General features: G+C 47.3%; 1 protein-coding gene across 1 annotated transcript; it reads left to right on the top strand.

Moving 5' to 3' along the window:
• Nucleotides 1-16079: 16079 nt before the first annotated feature.
• Nucleotides 16080-19726, top strand: WNT8A (Wnt family member 8A). The gene is made up of 6 exons (XM_090064878.1): nt 16080-16147; nt 16243-16276; nt 16497-16635; nt 17558-17683; nt 18002-18144; nt 19169-19726. Exons 1-6 carry the CDS (start codon nt 16080-16082, stop codon nt 19724-19726), a joined length of 1068 nt encoding a protein of 355 aa, XP_089921004.1.
• The last annotated feature ends 276 nt before the right edge of the window (nt 19727-20002 follow it).

Raw genomic sequence — 20002 nt, 5'->3', positions numbered from 1 at the left:
GTATTGTTCTTTGATAGGCTTACGCTTCAAATCCTGCCTAGCATTGCAATAGTGCCTACGCACCTCAGGCACGTTGGGGCCTACTGTGCTGGGCGCTGTATGGACATGACATTGTGGCCTAGTAGCACTATCCGTGAGGACGGGGCAGGGAGTAATCCCAGCTGCAAGCCGCAGGCAAGCAAATGGAGTGGAGCCTAAAATATCCCACTCTTCCCTCAACCCCCAGACACAGCCCATCCATGGATGGCCATCCTTCTGCCTGCAGGACGGAGAGGCAGTGCCAGCCCTGTGGCAGGATAATTCCCATTTTTGTTCTTCACAAAACCCCCCGCTGTGGCAGTAGTGTCTGTGACAGGGGTGAGTAAGGGAGGCCCCTGTGATACTATCCTTCAGACTTGGGCAAGCAATTCATGTCTGGACTCAACTTAATGGTCACTTCTCTATATTAAAAACAGAACCAATCCCATGCAGCCAGATAAATCGCTGCTTTCCTCTAATTGCTTTGGCAGCGTATCACATTCCCCCTAGTGGGAGGCAGGACTGAAGTTCACTCAGGGCTTGTCTATTCAGGGGAAATGACTGGGATAGCCATGCCAATGTAATTCCTGTTTAGCAGAGTAAATTATACGCGGTGGGGGGAGGGAGTCTCTTTAATTCCAGTACAGGTCATCCACATGGGGAGTTACGCAGCACGGTTCCAACCGAGTAGACAGGCTAATCAATCCCCATTATGCACACAAACAGAGACTGTGTGCTACAAATGGCAAACTACACAGCCTTTGCCAGTGGAAAAAATTTATCTCGAGTTCTTCGGTCTGTGCAAGTATACAAATGCTCTTAATCACCAAAATCCCCCTGGTGCAGCTGGCTCTGTGGCAGGTCTCTAAAAGAGACTGCTCTAAGAGGGAAAGATCCTTCAAAAGGTCTTCCAAGTCCCACATATCCTACACCACGGGTCTGGCCTCTCTGGGCTTGTCCACACCACATCCGTGGCAGGGCCTGGGGACAGCTCTCTGCTGACATGCTGTAGAGCAGAAGTTCATCCAGGAGGCTTGTCTGGGCTCATCCCCATTGCTGCTCTCAAGCCCTCAGTCTAAGGGCAGTCTCACAGGTGAGCCTCCAGCTCATGTGAATGGACACACTCAACCCAATCTGTCATGAGACCTGCCACCAACCAGAGAGAGGCACTCTTAGAAACCAGCCCTGGTTTAAAGCATGCACTTTGCCTCGAGGGCTGGGATAAGAGACCTGGGTAGGATACGAAAGCATTGAGGACTTCTCATCCCAGCATGTCAGGCCCACTGAAGCAAAGGAGGACTGGGGCCAGCTGGTTAGGCAAGCCTTCTCAGCCCAGCCCTCCTCACTCCTGACCTACAGCACTCACATGCCTGTGCCTAAACACCTCAGACTTGCATTCCCCACTACTCTCTGTGGGATCAGGACTACTTCAGAATGAAGTTTCCCCCCTCCCATGGACTCCAGTGAGAATCAGGCTCATGATCCAAAGCCAACTCTCAGTCACTTCACCCAGGTAAGCAACCCCACAGAAAGGGTTGCCCAGCTCAATTAATACACAGTACAACTGTCTCCTTCTGCAGCAGGATGCAAATCCAGCAGCACTGTAGAAAGTTACATAGTTGACTGGCAACAGGGACCAGCATTTAGAAACCACAAACCCCAGTCCTGCCCCGATTCACTCCCCATTACTGCTGGGCTTGCCCACAGCAGGATCTGCAGCTCAGACCTGCTTCCATGAGAGCCAACAGAAGATGAAGCAAAGGGCTCAGACATTCTCTCAGGACAGCACCTGACCCCTGATCCTGCTGCTGTTGGAGTCGATAGGAGCTTTACCATTTGCTTCAGTGATCGGGCTCCTCATAGGCGGTCATTCGTAAAAAACATTTTCTAGGGAGGGGTATGGATTCAGATAGGGGCCGTCATGGTGCTCCTCATGATCACCTCATTGGACAGGTAGCTTTAAGACATTCAGAAGATTTGCTTTGTGGAGGTTTTTCCTTTCCTGCACAAAATCTAACACTGAAAATCCTCAGCTGTAGCTGTCTTCCCCACCTACAAGTCTCTGCCTGATTTTGAGCACGCTGTTTTGGAAACAGGTCTTTTCTGCAGCAGCACAAAATCCCTCCAGCCCACTAACTGTGCAATGAGATGAGAATACATGAAGGCCAGGAACAGATCTGGATCTTATTTTCCTGTAACTCAGCATCGAATTATTCAGAGTTGTACCCCGACCTTGTCACAGCACAGTTGAATTTCCACTTACGCTAGGGCACACGGGATGCAGAGGCTGCAGATCAGAGCTTCTGTCAAAGGGGTTTGTCTGCCTAAAGCCTAGATACTGGACTTTCATCCTCCAACAAGATAGTTATATTCTGACACTCCCCTTATCAAAATACAGTCTTGTGCTCAAAGTCGCAATGAAGAGATAGTGAAATATGCCAGGCAAGCACTGTGCAAGTGCGCACAGCCAATAGCAAACCTCATTCCTGACCTTATTGCCCATCACAGCATATAACCAGATCTGCCATTGACCTCACCGGTCAAAGACCCTCTTCCACTTTTCCATTCCAGTGAAGCACTCAGTCATAATAGCAAGCTCTGTGGGCTGAAAGTGAGAAATTTAAAGTTCTCAACCCATCACCAATGTTCCTTAAACATTTAGCTTCAATCTACAACACAATCTGCAAAGCAACAGTTACCTTACAGCTTCTTCAAAGCAGGTGAAGGCCCCAAATTACTCCAGAGAGTACATTGAAGCACATATGCAGCCATTCTTCGTCCTGTGTCCGTCCGAGAAAGGTCTGACAGCCTCTCTTATATGCCGTTTGAAACTAACCCAGTGCACCTGCCAGCACAAGCCCCACAGTAATTACCCGGCAACTTTATGCAGGGTCCTAGCACCTGCTCTTCAGTTGGCTCAGCAGAGGAACCCTGTACTCCTGCAGTTATAATTACAAACTCTGACATGCTGCAGGTCACTACATCTCATTAGTCAGCTGCAAAGTAATCAAATACAGAAGGGCGTGAACCATCCTTTGGGATCCTGAACCAAATCTTTCCAGCAGCAGCATGGTGGGGATGTTTGTACATGGGAGATCTGGTTTAGATTGATCTACAATCATGAAGACCTCTACTGTATATCACATGAGCACCGCACAGGTTCAAAACTCATGGGTCAGGCCCCCAGTCTCGGGCTAAGTACAGACAGTCAAAAAGCCTGAGGCTGAATCGATTCAATCTTCGCAAGTTAGTCTAAGCTGTGTAGATTGAACAGATAAGCAGTGAACAGACATTCACTTTTGATTCAGGAAGTGCAACCACATGCCTGCAGTGGCCCAGGTCAGAAGCCAGGGCGCGCTAGAGCACACCTCTGTGCTTGGCTGAAGCAGACAGCTTGGGCCAAGGCTAGCCCACCCACCTTGCAAGGGGTAGTGGGGCTCACAGGGGAGATGCAAAGCATCCTGGGATGCTGGGGGACTGTGAGTTAACTTGAATTGGGAGGGGATCTGAGACAGAATTTCAATAAACTGATTTAACCTAAATCAGTTAAATCTGATACTACATCATCCAGGTTTATCTTAAACTGGTTTCAGCCATTTTGAAAGCTGTTTATGTGTACTAACTTCTGTTGTGTTACAGATCTGAACCAGTTTCCAATCACTTATACCAGTTTGTATGTAATTTCTGTTCCTAGCCTAAGAGACTGTATTTACATGATCTCTCTCCCCATCTATTATATAAATTGAGGTTCACTTTTAATTCCAGAATGGCCAGGGGTGGAGCGCTGAGTCTGGTTTTCAAGATTTACTCTGCAGCCACAAAGGCAAGCAACTCTTTTTTTGATTTCCAATGACTCTGGGATCTGGGGCTTGAAAGAGAACAGCCAATCTCGTGATCCTGGTGATACGCTGCCGACACTAAGTTCACTACAGAGTCTGTGATGTCCATGAAAGATCCGAGAACTTTCTTACTGACAACCAAAGGGAGGCGTGTGAGAGCGGGAGAGCAGGGCTATGAGCAGAGCAGTGGCCTGGGACCGTCGGTGGAGCTGCAGGAGCTCAGGCAGGGCATACGGGCGAGAGCGCAGGGAAAGAATCAGCAGGACATGCACAAAGCAGCAGAAATACCAGACAGCACCACGTGCAAGTCTGGTGGCTCTGCTGAGTTCTGCCAAGCTCCGGTTCTCGGTAACACAATGCTCTGCTCAGAAGCCCTGACCGTCTCCCGACGAGCTGGCAGGAGCCTCCTACACAGCCAGCACTGCTGCTGAAAACAAACCAAGCTCTGTTCCCTTGGGACTTTGCAGTGTCCAAGCCAGACAGGGCTCCAGCATCCCCACCTGCACCCAGCCCGCGAGACGCAGAGCCTCGGCGCTGTGCTCAGTGACCTCATGACTCAGCAAGGAAACCACCTTCAGTCTTGCAAGCAAAACAAGAGTGGGAGCAAGGGCCCAATGCAAAGCCGACAAAATACAGTGTTAAGAGACAACCGAGGCCTTTTTTCTATAATGTGAATTTCCACTGAGAAGTCTTGTTTTTTAAAAGATACAGAGAGACTAAGGGAGCAGCACAGGTATATACTTAAGAAGCAAATACCACACAGGTAAAAATGCATCCCAGTGCTCATTAGCCTATACAAATGCCCCAAATGGGCCAGGATCATGGAAGCAGGTGTGTGTGTTATGTGTTTCCCCGTACCGTGCTGAAGCTCTTCCCATTTCATCACAAAGCTCACAATGGTTCATGTTCTGATAGATCTGGCACAGGCTCCAAACAGAGAACCTGATTGTAGAAATCTCAGAATTTTTATGCAGATCAAGTGCTTTTGGGGAACTTGACCCATGTTTCTTTCGTCTTTCTAATTTTGGGATTTGACAATAGTGCATCAAGCAAGTGAAATGAAAATAGGTGCTTTGCGGTGAACTGTTCCTAGCAGCCTGCTTCATTGTCTTGCAATCCTCCAAAAAAGCAGCTCCCTTCTCCAGTAAGTTTCTATCTTTAGCCATCAGCTTTTTCCTCCTTCTGTGCCACACTGGCTTAGGAATTAACATGACTCTGGATTATGTGTTGTTTGTGTCGATTCTCCCATATCACTGAAACTGTTACAGAACCACCAGTTGCAAGTATTCAAAAACCATGAGTCAGCTCCTCCAAAGCAATCATGGGATTAATAAAAAAAAAAAAAAACCCCAAACAGCAGCAACAATCTGGGTTCGTTTCCTTTGGTTCTGACTCCTGAGACTTCAGCATACACTTAGATCACACCTGCGGGTCTTTCACAACCACATGACCAACATTCCCCAGGCGCATCACATCACATACTGAAAAGCTCAAAATAAAATTGTGAGACTGGCATTAATCTGCTTTCAGCCAAGTTACCCCAGGATGACACTGGGGTAACCAGGAGCAGATTTTCAGCCAGTCTCTGGAAAGTCAGGCCTAGCACTGGCAGACTTCTAGCTGACTGAATGCCACCCACGTAGTGACAACGTACTGAAGGAACATACTCATTCTGCAAATGGCTCTAAACAGGAAAGCATATAATTTGCCGGGAGAAACTGCACAAACAGCATAAGTGAGCTGGGCTTTGTTGTGACCACACTGTAAACATGCATGCCCAAACATCACCCACCCACAGAGCCGCTCGTTAGCCATGCCTTCTCACAGGCACGGGCCACTCATGCCTTGATTTTAAGCCTGAAGAAGGAAGAGCATTTTTCTTTTTGCCCTAACTCTGGTTCTTCATTTTTAACGTACTAACTAGAAACTGCCTCCTCTTGTTCCAAAGGCAAGGCCAGGGAGGGTGGCGTTGTATAGCTGGGAAAGATGTTGAACAAGCTTTTGGGCACAAAGTGCCCTTCTTCCATTTCCTTTGTTCCAAAGTACTTTCCACACCCTTTTGCTGGCAGTTCCTCCTTCATATCCCAATCACAGTGTCCAGAGCTAGGCCTCCAGTGTGATTTCACCGTCCAAAATACCAGGACACCAGGCCTTTGCCTGCCAGCACGCAGCTGTCCTAATGTTCACAACAGGTAACTGGAGCCTGAGCTAGCCTCACCTCAAGCCCAACCTGATTATTAGCTTGATACCCACCCTAGCTTTCATAAACTTGTTTCATACCTGTATGGAGGACTAATGCAGCTAGAACTTCCTCTGGTGCTTGACTGGGTGAATTTCATACCATAAGGAATCAAAACGCATGGAAGAGGTGATATCTTTTATTAGACCAACTACATATTTGCGAAGAAAAGTCTTTGGCCAAGCAAGGACCTGCAGGAAAGAAGAGTGTTTAGCCCCCAGTATCAATGTAAATCCAGCAGCCAGTTACAATTACCTGCCAACACACAGGCTCTTTTGACAGACTAGATCAGCTTTTACTATTATTTCTCCTCTTACTGTACACCTTCCCTGCCACAGATTTTACCTGCAGTGTTGAAGTCTTCCAAGAGAGGGCACATTGCTACTGAAAGAGTCCAACCCGTGAAACAAGCTCTGCTGCTCTTTCCTGCTGTCGGTTGAATACCTGAAGTCATCACAATTCATCTTTGGGGGCTGGATGCTGCCATTTGCTCCAGGAACCATCATTACAATTTACAGCTCTTTTCCCAGTCTGAATGGGAAGCTATTTTTCAGGGAATCACTCTGGGGTCATTCTATTACTTCCACCCATCCTGAAAGTAATCCTTATACGAGAAGTTGCATTTGCTGTCTTTGGCAGTTCTTTACAAGGAGCTATCATGGACTCGCGCTAACAATCTCCACCACAAACCATTGCAAGTTGGTATCAAGAAACATATTTGCGGTGGAGCAGAAATTTAATCCAGGACATTTATTTTCAAAGGTTCCCTTGGATGAAAACAAGCATGCAGGTGCCCCAGATTCATTTCCTCATTGATCAGCCATGAGCTCACATGTATCTATTAACTACTGCTTTCTCACTTGGACCACTTTTAAAGCTGAAGAAACTAACGCACGCAGAGAATGTGTCATCAGCAGTCATATCACCTTCCACTCAGATCTTTGGTTCCCCGTCTATTGTATTAGCTTGCGCTATAAAATAATTAAGACTTGATGGTTGTCATCATCATTGACAACTTGATATGGCATCACTGTCCTGTTTAGAAAAGAAAACAGCCTCAGGAAACATCTGCAAAAGAACAGAGGGGTACATAGAGCCAAGGAGGGTTGACTAGGAGGAAAGGAGAACTATGGTAGGTGCCACCAAATGCCAACATTACTCATATTCCTTTGCTTGCCATCGGAGCAGAGTGAAATAATTTATTTATTGTTGTTACTCTTTTTATATGGGGTTTTTTTGCAGGCAGCAATTGCAAATAGCAAGACAGTCTGCTATCTACCGTGCTTTTTTGGAACCAGACACTGGGTGCTGGGTTTGGAGTTCGGATAGGGATTGCCGGCATGCATTTGTCACCACTTCTGTTCAAAGACTGGTGCATATAATATAGCAAAAAAGAAGTAGCATGAAGAAAATATCCACTCTTCATGTCACTGATGATCTCTTCTCCAACAGAAAGCAACCTGCCAAGCCCCAAAACTGCAGGACAGGGATGATGTAATCAGCTCTTACAAGGATACAGGTTTCAGCTGTGTTGGTCTACAGGCAGAAAATATACAGAACACTTGGCAGAGGTGATATTTTTTATTGGACCAATTAAATAGTTGCAAAAAAAAAATCTTTATTTGCAAACTTTCAAGCTCACTCACCCTTCCTCAGGCAAAGGAGAATGCACCGATTGTAACATCTCTCCCAGGTAAAAATGAAATTTCATACTGCACAGGAGAATAAATAGGTTCCCCAGTATAATGTGAAGTTTCATTTCTAGCCGGGAGAAATGCTACAATCTATGCAGTCTCCTTTGCCTGAGGAAGGGAGAGTGAGCCTAAAAGCTGGCAAATAAAGAAAATTTCTTGCTACTATTGAGTTGGTCTAATAAAAGATACCACCTCAGCTCTTACAAAGCACTTCTCACCTGCAGAGCTCAAAGAGGTTTAGAAAAGACCCTCACGGTCACTTTACAAAGGAGGAATCTGAAGCATTCAGAGGCAAAGAGATGTTCCCAAAAACACAGAGCAGATCAGCAGCAGAGCTGATAACACAGCCAAAAGTCTCTAAGAAAATCACAACATGTAAAGATGAGGGAGGGCCCCACAAAGGTTTGCTAGAGTTAATTAAACTCAGGCTTGAAAGGGAATAATTAAGGAGATAGGTGACAATTAATGTATTGAAAAATAATCTTGTGCTGTGTTCAGGCTTCAGTCTCCTTCTAGAAAGAGCCTGGTTCATTGACATGATAAATGCCAGGTGCAAGACTTACTTGGCCTGCGTACATGGACCTGCACAGATGCCTGTGACCAACCTATCTACTGCTCTAACAGTTTTTGCATGACATTTTCCTTAAAGGGCGGGGGGGAGGTGAGAACAAAGAACCAGCCCCTGTTTTATCAAGTTGCTATGCAAACAGCTCTCAAGGCTTTGAAGGCCACACCTAAAGGAGGGAGGTAAGGGCTGGATTAGAGCATATATTTGCAAAGGCTGTTCTGTGGCTGGAAACGGTGTCCTGCAATACTAGGTGATGTTCAAGATTCCCGCAGTGCTGGGCAGATGCCCACTGGCATACACTGGGATAGTTGCACCTTTGCAGGAGAAACAGATAAAAGGAAACACTTTCAGTAAGCTCCAGAGTGAATTAGGTATTTAAGTCCCAATGTGACTCACTGGGGGTCATGTCCCTAAGTCATTTGTATCCCCCAAACCTTGCGTTTTACTTGAGAGTTCAGAAGCAGGAGCAAAGTTGCAGAGGTTCCTACAATGGCGCAAAAGTAGATGGGCACTATACACCCATTTTACAGATGAGGAAACTGAGGCACGAAGAGGCACAGGCCAGGGTTTTCCAAGCAACGTAAGGGAGCTACTCACCCAAGCCCATTGAAAATTGGGACCCCTGTGACCCCTTCAGTGGCTTGCTGGAAACAGAGCCCACTAGGGAAACTTTCAGAAGCATAAAAGGCAGTTTAGGTGCCAGCTCCTTCTGACTTGTTCAAGGAGCTGTGTGCCTCAGTGCCCTGTCTCTAGACCCACCTCAGCTGTTCTGCCCATTACATCTGCTGGCCTCCTGGCAATGCAGACATGCAGTTGTGCTGCCCTTGAACTCATATGCCTCTGGGGCAGGGGTGGGCAAAATGCAGCCCGCGGGGTGGATGCGGCCCACCAAGCCATTCTATCTGGCCTGCAGGGCCCCTAAAAAATTTAGAAAATTAATATTTATCTTGCCAAAACTCAGTAAGCAGCCCTCCACCCAAAATAATTGCCCACCCTTGCTCTGGGGTGAGGAAACAAGAAGATGCTTTGCAAGGGTCCTAGACAGAGGCAGGGAATTGCTCATTCCAATGAAACCACCCAGGAGATTGCAGCTGGGAGAGTGTAATCACCCCCTTGCAATGCAGACAGGATGCCAATGCCCCTGTGCTGCAGGAAGTGAGAAGGGTATGCCATTAAGAGTGAAGACATGATGGAAAACTTCAGTCCCAAAAGCATCCTGCCTGATGGAGAGAAACTGCCGGTTGTCTCCTGTAAGGAGCTTATCTTTGGCTCTGCCACTAGCAATGTCCAGGCCAGGCCCCGCTGGCTCTGAGCAGAGGGTAAATGACTCTCCCAATGTCCGGCAACATCCATGTTTGCAACTGAATTCTCACACTAGCTGTACCTTATCACCACCTGCTATCCTCCAGATAACATTTCCATAACATGCGCTGGAGGAGTGTATGCCAGCCCCAGGGAGAGCCAGAGCCAACGGGCAGCCCAGGCCACGTCAGGGCCAATCTCAGTGTTTGACCCTACTGGAAGCTTAAACAGATGGTGCCTTTAAAAAAAAAAAAGTCTGAGGACTTCATTGTGAACCCACTCCTTTCCCTCCCACTCGGAGCAAGCTACAATGATCTGGGAGGCCAGGATGTATGTAGTCTTGCCTCTGGCAGCAAGTTGCTGCCTGCCTGCTTTAGGTGTTTGTAGAGTGTATTTGGACAGAGTAGAAATAGTAATGACCAGAGAGGAGCTACCAGAGTGGCAGTGCAGGACCCCTCTGCAGCTGCTAGGGACCTGCAGGAGGCCTGAAACAAGAGCTTAAGAGTTAATGCAAGGAGCATCCTGAGAACACAGTGCTAAAGGCTGGTTTCCAGCACACAAATCATGCGACTCTCTCTTCGGGAGCACAGGAGGGAGGTTTAGGCTTTTCCATCCTGAGGAGACCCCCTTTGAGCAGGGGTTGGACTAGATGCGACTTCCCGAAGTCCCTTTCAACCCTCATTTTCTACGATTCTATGATAATGGCCCATACGCATGGCATAATGTCAGCGAGACAGGGCTAGCTTGCAGAGGGGTGAGCTAGGGAGCGGTTGCTACACTCCCATCCTCCTGCAGGGAAGTCCCAAATCATCATGGGGATTTCCACTAGAAACATTTCCCCTGCTCCTTCTATCATTCACTCCCTACTCACAGCTTCCACCCGCTCAACCATGAGGCAGAGGATGACCCAAGACCTCAGAGGGAAGGGCTAGCTCTCCAAACACATTCCCCACAAGGGACCATGGCTCAGAGGACAGGTTTCCTCGGACTTTGGCAACTACGCCCCCTTCCCACTCCCAAGGGGCCAGCTGTCCTCATGGGGACGCATGGACATGGTATTGTCTATGGAAAGACAAAATCTGGCCGAATAATTGGAATCAAAAGAACTGTGGCTTAAACAGTGAAACCCACCTGTGTACTGTGACCCAGTTTTCAGGAGTCTTGGTTACTTTTAGCGCCCACCAATTTCAGCACCTCTAAAATATTCACCCAGAACACAGACTTTGAAACGGAGATGGAAGGAAGGAGCAGAATACAACACAGGCCTAAGATGCCAGTTTCAGATTTGGCACAAATTTCACAATTCACTAGGTTGCTTCAACCCCGCTCCTAAGCCACACAAGACTGGCACTCCCCAAGGACTGCAGGATCAGGCTGCACAAGCTCAGCAGGCTACTCCCCCATTAGGGAAGCATGTCAGGTTGTGAGAAGTACAGCAGACAAGGCCAGAATTACACGGCATGGGAGATTTGGCTGTGTGTGTCAGGAAGCCTAGAAAAATGCTGCTCTTGGGAACAGCACGTTCCTAAGGGTTTCCCAATAGCTGCACTTCTCGGTGAGTGATTACTTTAAAGAAAAGCTAAAGGTAAAGAAGAAAAATAAAAACCCATCCCACCACCTTTGCTGGGGGGGTGGGTATGTGTACAAACCAAGTATATGGCATTACACAGGGACATGCGCTGGCTTCCTGCAGAGAGCAATGCAGGTGACCACAATAAAATGCAGTCTTATTATACATCTGCAAGGAAGGAGGGGGATGATTTGGCTAATTACCCAGGTGGGGTTTTATTGTAACGGAGCTAAGAAGGCAGGATTTGACACCAGGGGTCTGAATGTGTCACTTGCTGAGGATAATTTAAAATGTTTTTTTTCCCCCATCACCTCCTGGGTACCTGGGTTGTTCTGATACAGCCCTGGAAATGCACATGCCCTCTGCACACCAGTGCTTGTGTTGCTGCCCAAGGGCTGAGGGACAGACATGTCCTAGCAGGGACGTGTCCAGCCGGGCTGAGCTGGTGGTTGCAGGGCTGGTAATGTCTGCCACCCACCACTCTTGCTGCTCAGGCAGGCAGTGAGGTCTATTGATTTAAGGCATGGGTCTGGGCTAAGGAGGCTTGGCGCTACTCCCTGGACCACCACAAACTGGCTTTGTCACTCCCTCTCTGTGACTTCATTCTCTCTCCAAAACTTTGTTGTCTTGCCTACTTAGATCATCAAGTCTTCAGGGCAGAGACTGTAATTCAGTAGTTAAGGCAAAGAGGCTCGGCTTGGGTAGGACCTCAAGGGCTTTCTGTCTGGTCCTGGATTCATGCTCTCAGAGGTCTGTTATCTTCCAGTTCACCCGTCACACAACTCCTGTCCCCGTAGCCCTTAAAGCTCATGGTCAGCTTCATTCAGAATCTGCATCATTCAGGCTTTCAGAAACCAGAGAGAGGAAAATCCTAAAAAGAACAAAAATGACCGAACTGATATTTTAGAGACAAATCACCTAATAGAGGCAACACCCCTTCAGTTAAGATGGCAGCTACTGTGGTTGTAGCTGGACCTGGATTTCATGCACGCTAGAGCAAAAAATACAGTGGAGGAGCTAACTGCAAAGTTCCCATTGGGCTTCGGACATTAAATCTTGCTTGTGGGACCATCTCTCTCTACAAAGGCTTTGTCCACCTTCCCTGCATCTCCCCATCCTGTTCTCTTCACCCAACTTTTTATGCTATGAGTACATAAAATGCATATTTAAAGAAGAAAGTCACACTCTTGATAGGCTAATCCCCCTGTTACACTCTAGAGGACAATGATTTTCCCTTGTCTTTATATAAACTTAGTCAGTTAAGTTCTGCTGTCAGACATGTGAAAGCCCAAACACTCAACATGCAGATGTGGTACAAGATATTTGCTTGCTGTTCCAGCTGTGGCCTGGCAACTCTGAAACCAAATCCTGCCCTAAAGACCAGTGTTTTCTTGGTAGGAACATATCAACAGGGGGAAAAAAAAAACGTTGCATGCTGAATCCTTTCATATTTGCACAGGGTTTACAGAGGACTTTGAATTCAGCCTTTATATTAGGGGCAGAACAGACATAAAACTGCAACAGAATCAGAAAGGTCCCAGACCTACCTTCCTGCAAGGGTGACTTCGCACATTGTAGTGAATAAGGCTTCACGGGAGTAATGTATTTAGTTACTATTGCATCACCTAGAGAAAAGCCCCAGTTGAGTGGATCAAGAAAGCAAAAATCAGAAACAATTAATATTTGATTAATAAAAGTTAACGGAACTGCCCTGAAACTCAGACCTAATATCAGACAGAAGTGTTCTCTGGATCTCTTGTTTCTGATGGCATCTGAAACCCATTTGAAACAGGCGTGGTTTCATCAAAGAGGCCTTTTCTAAGAGGCCCACTGCCTGAAATAGAACTGCGATCTTATGCCCATTATCAGCCCATAAACATCCAAACAACATGAGATACTAAACGTTTTGCTGCATCTAATCTGATTTTTTTTCCCCTGCTGTTCGCTAGCACAAGCCATCCCAGCTTTTTCAAGTGAAAACAGGTTTGGACATGCCTCTGAGCAGGTGGCTGGACGAGGTGACCTGCCCAGGGTCCTCTGAGCTCTATTTCCATGATCTTATGAAACACAGTGGATGTAATAGGTTTTGCTATGGGATTTTGGTTATGTCCAAAGCCAGAACTCAAAGCACATTTCTGAGTGACGCCCAAGTGGGGAGATCCAAATCCATAAGAAAGATCCTGCAAGAACTTAACGATGTCCGACTAGACATGGTCATGGAAGGCTTAGTATAGTGCTTCCCAGACTTAATACATCACTGTGAGCCCCTGAAATGCCTAGCAGTCCATGGTGCACCTTCAACCTCTGTGTTTTCACAGAAAGCGGGGAAGGGCGAGCTGGCATGCAGATGCTTTGGCAGACCACAGTGTAGGAGCCCTGGGTTAGTTCATGTCACCAGTGCATGGGGCGATGGTTAGACTCAATGATTGGAGCATGAAATGGGTTCAAAATACCTGTGTCTGGTCCAGCTCCACCACCAATGCACTGTGCGGCCTCAGGCACTCCCCCCCTACCCCCCTCCTCAACTCCTTCACTTGCAAAATGGAGAGAGCTCTCTCTATCTGCTTGGCAATTGCTGGCTGAAGAACTCTTGTCAGTGCCAAGCATTATTTACCCTAAGCATCACAAAAAGCCTCTCTTTGATCAGCTACTGAGCAAATGGATTGGGCTCTGTTGCCTTTTGCAAAGGAAAAGGGATAGGCAGAGAGACAAAAATGTGACTATTCCACTTCTGCCTATTTATGTCTTTCTAGTCTCAGGTCAGTCCTGAGGTTGCCTGTGAGCACATACCAGGCTGCTATAAATACTGAATAATTCATAGGAAGTGGTAAACTGCAAGGACAACACCTTGCTTTGTTTGTCAGCATCAGCTCGGCTTTATGCTAAGATCAAATGAGGTGAGAGGCGCCGCTTAAGAATCTTATGGTTTTAACAGGGGTAGGAGGGGGAAATGGGGAGGAAAGGGTTATTAACACCCAGGGCCAGGAAATACTTGACCCTGCAAGTAGCAATGACATCCCACAGAAGAGCTCCATACCCCAATATCTATTTTTCTGTCATGTGGTTAGGAGGATCAAGCATGAATTGAAGCGACTGAGACACTAGAAAGCTTGTGGTTGTAGAAGCTCTCTCAGATAATGCACACTAACACGCCTGCACAGAAAACTGCACTGAAAGCAATACTGATCATGGGCATCTACAATGCAGAGCATAAGCCAAGCTATTTTACCCCAGCTTAAAATAATTGAGCTTCTCTAAACACATTAGAAACACTCTGTTCTTAACACAGGTCCTCTGGCAGCTCTTACCCGCCGAGGAGATGCCTTTGCAGGATGTTAATGGTTACAGTGGTGACTCAGGCCAAGCTTTCTCATCGCTGCAGGAATACACTAGCTTTGGGAAAGATCTGTGCTCATTAAGAAGGATTTTGCATTCATCCCCTTCTCGCCAACCTACAATTTTAATCCTCTGATTGCAAGTGGCTGTTTGCAACTTTGCTCGACTGGCTCCAAATTTCCCTTTCACACGATCTAGAGAAATAATGTCTAATGCTTACTAGAAAAACTAGGAGCCAGGAGGTAGGAATGCCCTGCTCTTAGCTCTTGAAGAAAGGCAATAGCTGACCTACACACACGCACATCTATGAGAGAGAGAGGGGCAGGTGCAATCCATACCAGCCCAAAGATATGGGATTTGTGTCATCAAGTCAGCATTTCCCCAGGCTTTACAAGAAAAGAAAAAGGAAACTGGCAGCTCAATCTGACCCACTGCAAATCTTGGATACATTTAATCTAAGGGCCACAACATGCTCTGTGAACACACACAGCCCTGCTGTCACTTTTACACCTTACTCCATCCATGGCACAGTTATTTTTAAAGCCCTTCGCCCTATTGACCATAAGCACATTTAGGAAGCTAGGCTTGGACCTCATTCTTCCCCAGTTTTACCCTTGATGCCAGTGAGGTTACTCCAGCCTGACAAGCAGAAGACTTTTGGGGTCCTGCTGGTCGTACCTGTGGTCTTTACACCTCTGGAGCCAGCCAGCCTTTGTAGTACCAGATCTTACCCCAAGGTACTCCCTGTCCTCCTCAGTATTAAAAAAGTGCATCTCAGATGGTGGTTAGGACAGAGCAAACCACAGGCTTTCCTGTGCCAAGCTCTGAGACAGCAGCAAGCACGCTGGGAGATGTGAAATGCCCTTATTGAAGCCTGCTGCCACCCTTATGGGAACACAAAATCATCCATCGTGAGATGGATCATCCCTTCACTCTAAATGAATCCCTGAAAACTAAGAAGCCCTGGGAAGTCTGTCCCCAGCAGCTCTTTCCAAAATGGCTGTTGAACTCTTGGGGAGATATCCTGCCCAGAAAGAGCAAAATAGCAGGGAGAAAAAGGCAGGGATATGTTGTTTGAGACAGAAGAGGGGAAAGAGTGCCGGTGTCATAGCAAGGTATCAGAAGGGAGATGGCAAGTGTGCCGGGAACTGAGGAGAAGGAGGGGATTGCTGGTGTTTAACACAATTCAAAGCTGCCCATTGTTAGGGAAGTTTATTCTCCCCAGGATCATCACAGAGGCTCCTGGTGACAACTGCTCCCTGGCTTTTGAAGTGCAGCATTAGGCGTTTCCTTTGCTTTGCTGCCTTGTCCCCTATTGGATCAGAAGCCTCTTTGCCACACAGGGTCATTGGGTGGCAAATGAATAGGGGGATTTGACTATTCAGAACGTCACCTCCTATATATATCAGAGATTTGGGGGCTTGCAACTTTTCTCCTTTGATGTGGGGACAAGGAAAGCTGCTTCGCTCTTTAGATCAGCCAGTGGACTAGGGCTTCAGCCTCTGTGCCTGCCATGAAGAGGAACACCTTCATCTTCACCACCGTTGGGCTATGCTGTGCCATCTTCAACACATCAGCCTGGTAGGACTGCAGCTCAGCTTGCACAGGGCCTCCGTGCTACCCTTTAGCCTGTGTGAGACAATATGGTTTATCCTCTTTTTTTATTCTTGTTCCAGGTCTGTGAACAACTTTCTCATGACGGGACCCAAGGTAAATTTATCCATCAGTTTAAACGTATTGCTTGCATCCTATTTGCAGACAAAGATCACCTTACTTAGGAGCCACGTTTACTGGTCTGCCTATGGGCATCAGGTCCCTTGGGTGAAGCAGGGGAAATAGGGGAGAGGAGGGGAAACTCATTTACTTTTGCTTGCCAGTGTTTTGATTTTAAAAGGCACTTGAGTTTCAGACTGTTATTTTTCTCTGCAAGGCCTATCTGACATATTCTACCAGTGTCTCGGTGGGGGCGCACAGGGGGATTGAAGAGTGCAAGCACCAGTTTAACTGGGAGCGCTGGAACTGTCCAGAAAGCGCCCTTCAGCTCTCAACTCACAACAGACTCAGGAGCGGTAAGCATGCGCTTATAGATGCACCAAATACAGCCCTTTCTCCTCCACAAACATGAGCAGCCTCTTGATATACGTATACTGTGTGATAGAGCATATAGGTGTATATTGAATGATACCAAATTCTGGAGGGAAGGGGGAGTGACTGCGGACATAGCTTGGCCCTTCAGCTTTTGTCTACATAAGGAAAGTTCAACCAGTTTTGCTCAAATCAGAATTTAAACCAGATTTCAACCAATGTAAGCCCCACTGGTGGCACTCTGTTATTACCGTGCAGTTTATACAGATTGGGAAGAGGGTTAAATTGAAATGAAAGCTCAAAAAATGTGGGTCCCCATGTGTAGGGTTTAAAATCCTCTTGCTGAGAAGCAGGGAGTGAGTGGGGAAGATTGCTTTGCTATACTAGTCTTCTCTTCCAGTTTTATTCTAAGTTAATTTGTCTTTTACTGTAAGCTTCCTTGATCCTATCTGGGGGGAAGGGAGTACATAAATCTAATAAATAAAGAGCTTAATGAAGTTAAACCAGTGCCATTTTCCCTCTGTAGCCATGGCTAATGCATGAACTTGCCACAGACAGAAAGCTGTGGTGTAACCGGCCTGAGCAATAAACAGGATTGAGTCTATTAAATCAAATCCCATTGTTATCCTGTAACGCTATCCCATGCACATAGGCACTGTGGCAATGTCCTGTCAGCTACTGAGTCAAAAAAACGACAGAACAGAAAATTTGCAGGCACTTTGCAGTGGGTTAGAAAAGTTTTCACTCCTGCACTGTGCCCCACCTTGGTCCTGATCACTTTTATGCACAGATTTTTGCCCTCTCTCTACCCCTGCTGGCAACAGCTTACATTTCCAACATGGATGGAATTGGGACAGAGGCTTCGTGCTCTGGAGGGTGACAAGTTCTTTATTCTTACCTTTGCAGCAACAAGAGAGACCTCTTTCGTCCATGCCATCAGCTCAGCTGGAGTAATGTACACTCTCACCAGGAACTGCAGCATGGGTGACTTTGATAACTGTGGCTGTGATGACTCCAGGAATGGGCGTGTAGGTGAGCTGAGATTATACTGGTCTAGTGGGAGAAGCAGCTAAGATTTTCCCAGCCTCCGTGTGGTGGATCTGGTTTTCAAATGCACTAGATTAATTTCCCAGTTGTAACTGTCACTAATGGCTGGATTTGGCTGTTTCTGCTTTTAACATCCATCATCAGACTCAGCATTAAAAATGATCAGTCTCCCCTAATTTTTCTCATCCAGGTCCCTTATTATAGCATGTTTTTATCACTCCGGGCTTCCAATTTGTCTGGTAGTCCGCTATCCCCTTGAGTGGCTTCAAAGCAACTACTTGTGAACTGTGCGTCTTTTCCCAGGTGGACGAGGATGGGTCTGGGGAGGCTGCAGCGATAATGTGGAATTTGGAGAGAGAATTTCCAAACTGTTTGTGGATGGTTTGGAAACGGGACAAGATGCCAGAGCGCTGATGAATCTGCATAACAACGAAGCAGGGAGACTTGTAAGTAAAAGCGAGCAAGTCTGTATTTGAAAATATGCTCGTCTACAGAGCTTTTAGGGTCTCGGTCTGCACTGCTTAACAAGGGAGGTTTGTATGAATGTATTTCAGAATCAGGCCCTCCATCAAGGCAGAGATTGCAATAAGAATTGCTGGTCCTCACAGAAAGCACCTAGCCAGTGCAGTAACTTGCACTCCCTCTCCACAACCATGAGACTTGAGAAGCTTTGCATTCGCACAGTTTCCAGCATATCTTCCCTGCTACTTTAGTCTCTAGCAATGTGCATTTTCAGGTGAGGGAATAACTACTCCTACTTGAGCTGTAATCTCAGTTCTGGCAGTGAGTCTGTTTGGGTTGTAATCTCAGTCTCTGCTTCAGTGTCCCCCTCTGTAAAATGAGCAGAACAACGGCAGTGAATGGCACCCAATAAACATGATGAAGTGGTGCTTTTCATGTCACAGTGCAGGCGTAGTGACAGAAAAGTAACGTGGAATTAGCAGGGTCACAGTGGTCCAGCAACCTTAAAAAGGGTGAACTCAGCCCCCAAAGTTTGAGAACCACGACTATAGGGAAGCAAATAAGACTGACTAAAGACCTGGACTCTGGGCAACACCTAACTACTTAGTGACATTACAGGGCCTTTTTAAAGATTATTTTATAAATGGAGTGACTTGTTCACTGCCCATGCAAGATGATGATTTGATGTACTCCTGGAAAGTAAATTTATGCACAGAACTGAGATAGCCCAGGCTCACACTGCCCCTCTGTCCTGACTTAGGGCTGGAGAAGGCAGTTCCTGCCCAGCAAACCCCCGATGCATCTGCCAGTTCCAGCATCAGTTAGTGATGGGAACCCATGTCCATTAGGAACTGGACGGAGATCACTAGGTCATTTCACACTGGCTGCCAGATGGTAGTGACTGGGGACCATGAGACAGAAGATCCTTATCCCATGAGCAGAAACAGACCCTCTCTGCACAAAAGGTTTCTGCTGCTCCTAATTTTCTGCTCTTCTCTTTCAACCAAGGCCGTGAAAGAAATGATGAAGAGGACTTGCAAGTGCCACGGGGTATCAGGCAGCTGCAGCATCCAGACCTGTTGGCTCCAGCTTGCTGAGTTTCGAGAAATCGGGAATTATCTGAAGATCAAATATGACCAGGCCCAGAAGCTGGAGATGGACAAGAGGAGGATGAGAGCCGGGAACAGCGCTGACAGCCGCAGGACCACAGTGGAGACCTTCAGCAACGTGCTGACCACAGAGCTGGTCTTCCTGGAAGATTCTCCCAACTACTGCATGCGCAATGCCAGCCTGGGTCTGCATGGCACAGAGGGGCGGGAATGCCTGCAAGGCGGCAAGAACTTGTCTCAGTGGGAGCGGAGGAGCTGCAGGCGGCTCTGCACCGAGTGTGGCCTCAGGATAGAGGAGAGGAAGATCGAGGTGGTCACCAACTGTCACTGCAAGTTTCGATGGTGCTGTGTGGTGAACTGCCTGGACTGCAAGCAGACGGTCACCAAGTACTACTGCTCCGGGAGAAGGGGCATGTCTAACAAAACCAGGCGGCGGAACAGGGGTCACAAGAGATGAGCAGCTCTGAGCCAGCAGGCTTGGGACATGGAGATTTCTTTTCAATTTTCTGCACAGGTCACCCCATTGCTGGATTTGAGACTGGAAAGGAACTTCTTCATGGGGTGTACGGGCAGGACTCCAGGGGCCGGGGGGTGGAGAGGATGTCTACTCCCACAGCTCTGCAGAGGAGCTGTCCATTGGGATCCAGTTCCTTGTGATCACTATGGTGCAATAAGCATGAGCAAGGGCAGGTGGGCACAGGTGGGCCTCAGTCCTTCTGGTTTGTATGTTTGC

Source organism: Crocodylus siamensis, chromosome 10 (genome assembly GCF_052110815.1).
Source record: "Crocodylus siamensis isolate JL-2025a chromosome 10, ASM5211081v1, whole genome shotgun sequence".
Classification (NCBI taxonomy): domain Eukaryota; kingdom Metazoa; phylum Chordata; order Crocodylia; family Crocodylidae; genus Crocodylus; species Crocodylus siamensis.
Note: the sequence above shows the minus strand (reverse complement) of the source record. Positions and strands in the feature narration are given on the sequence as shown.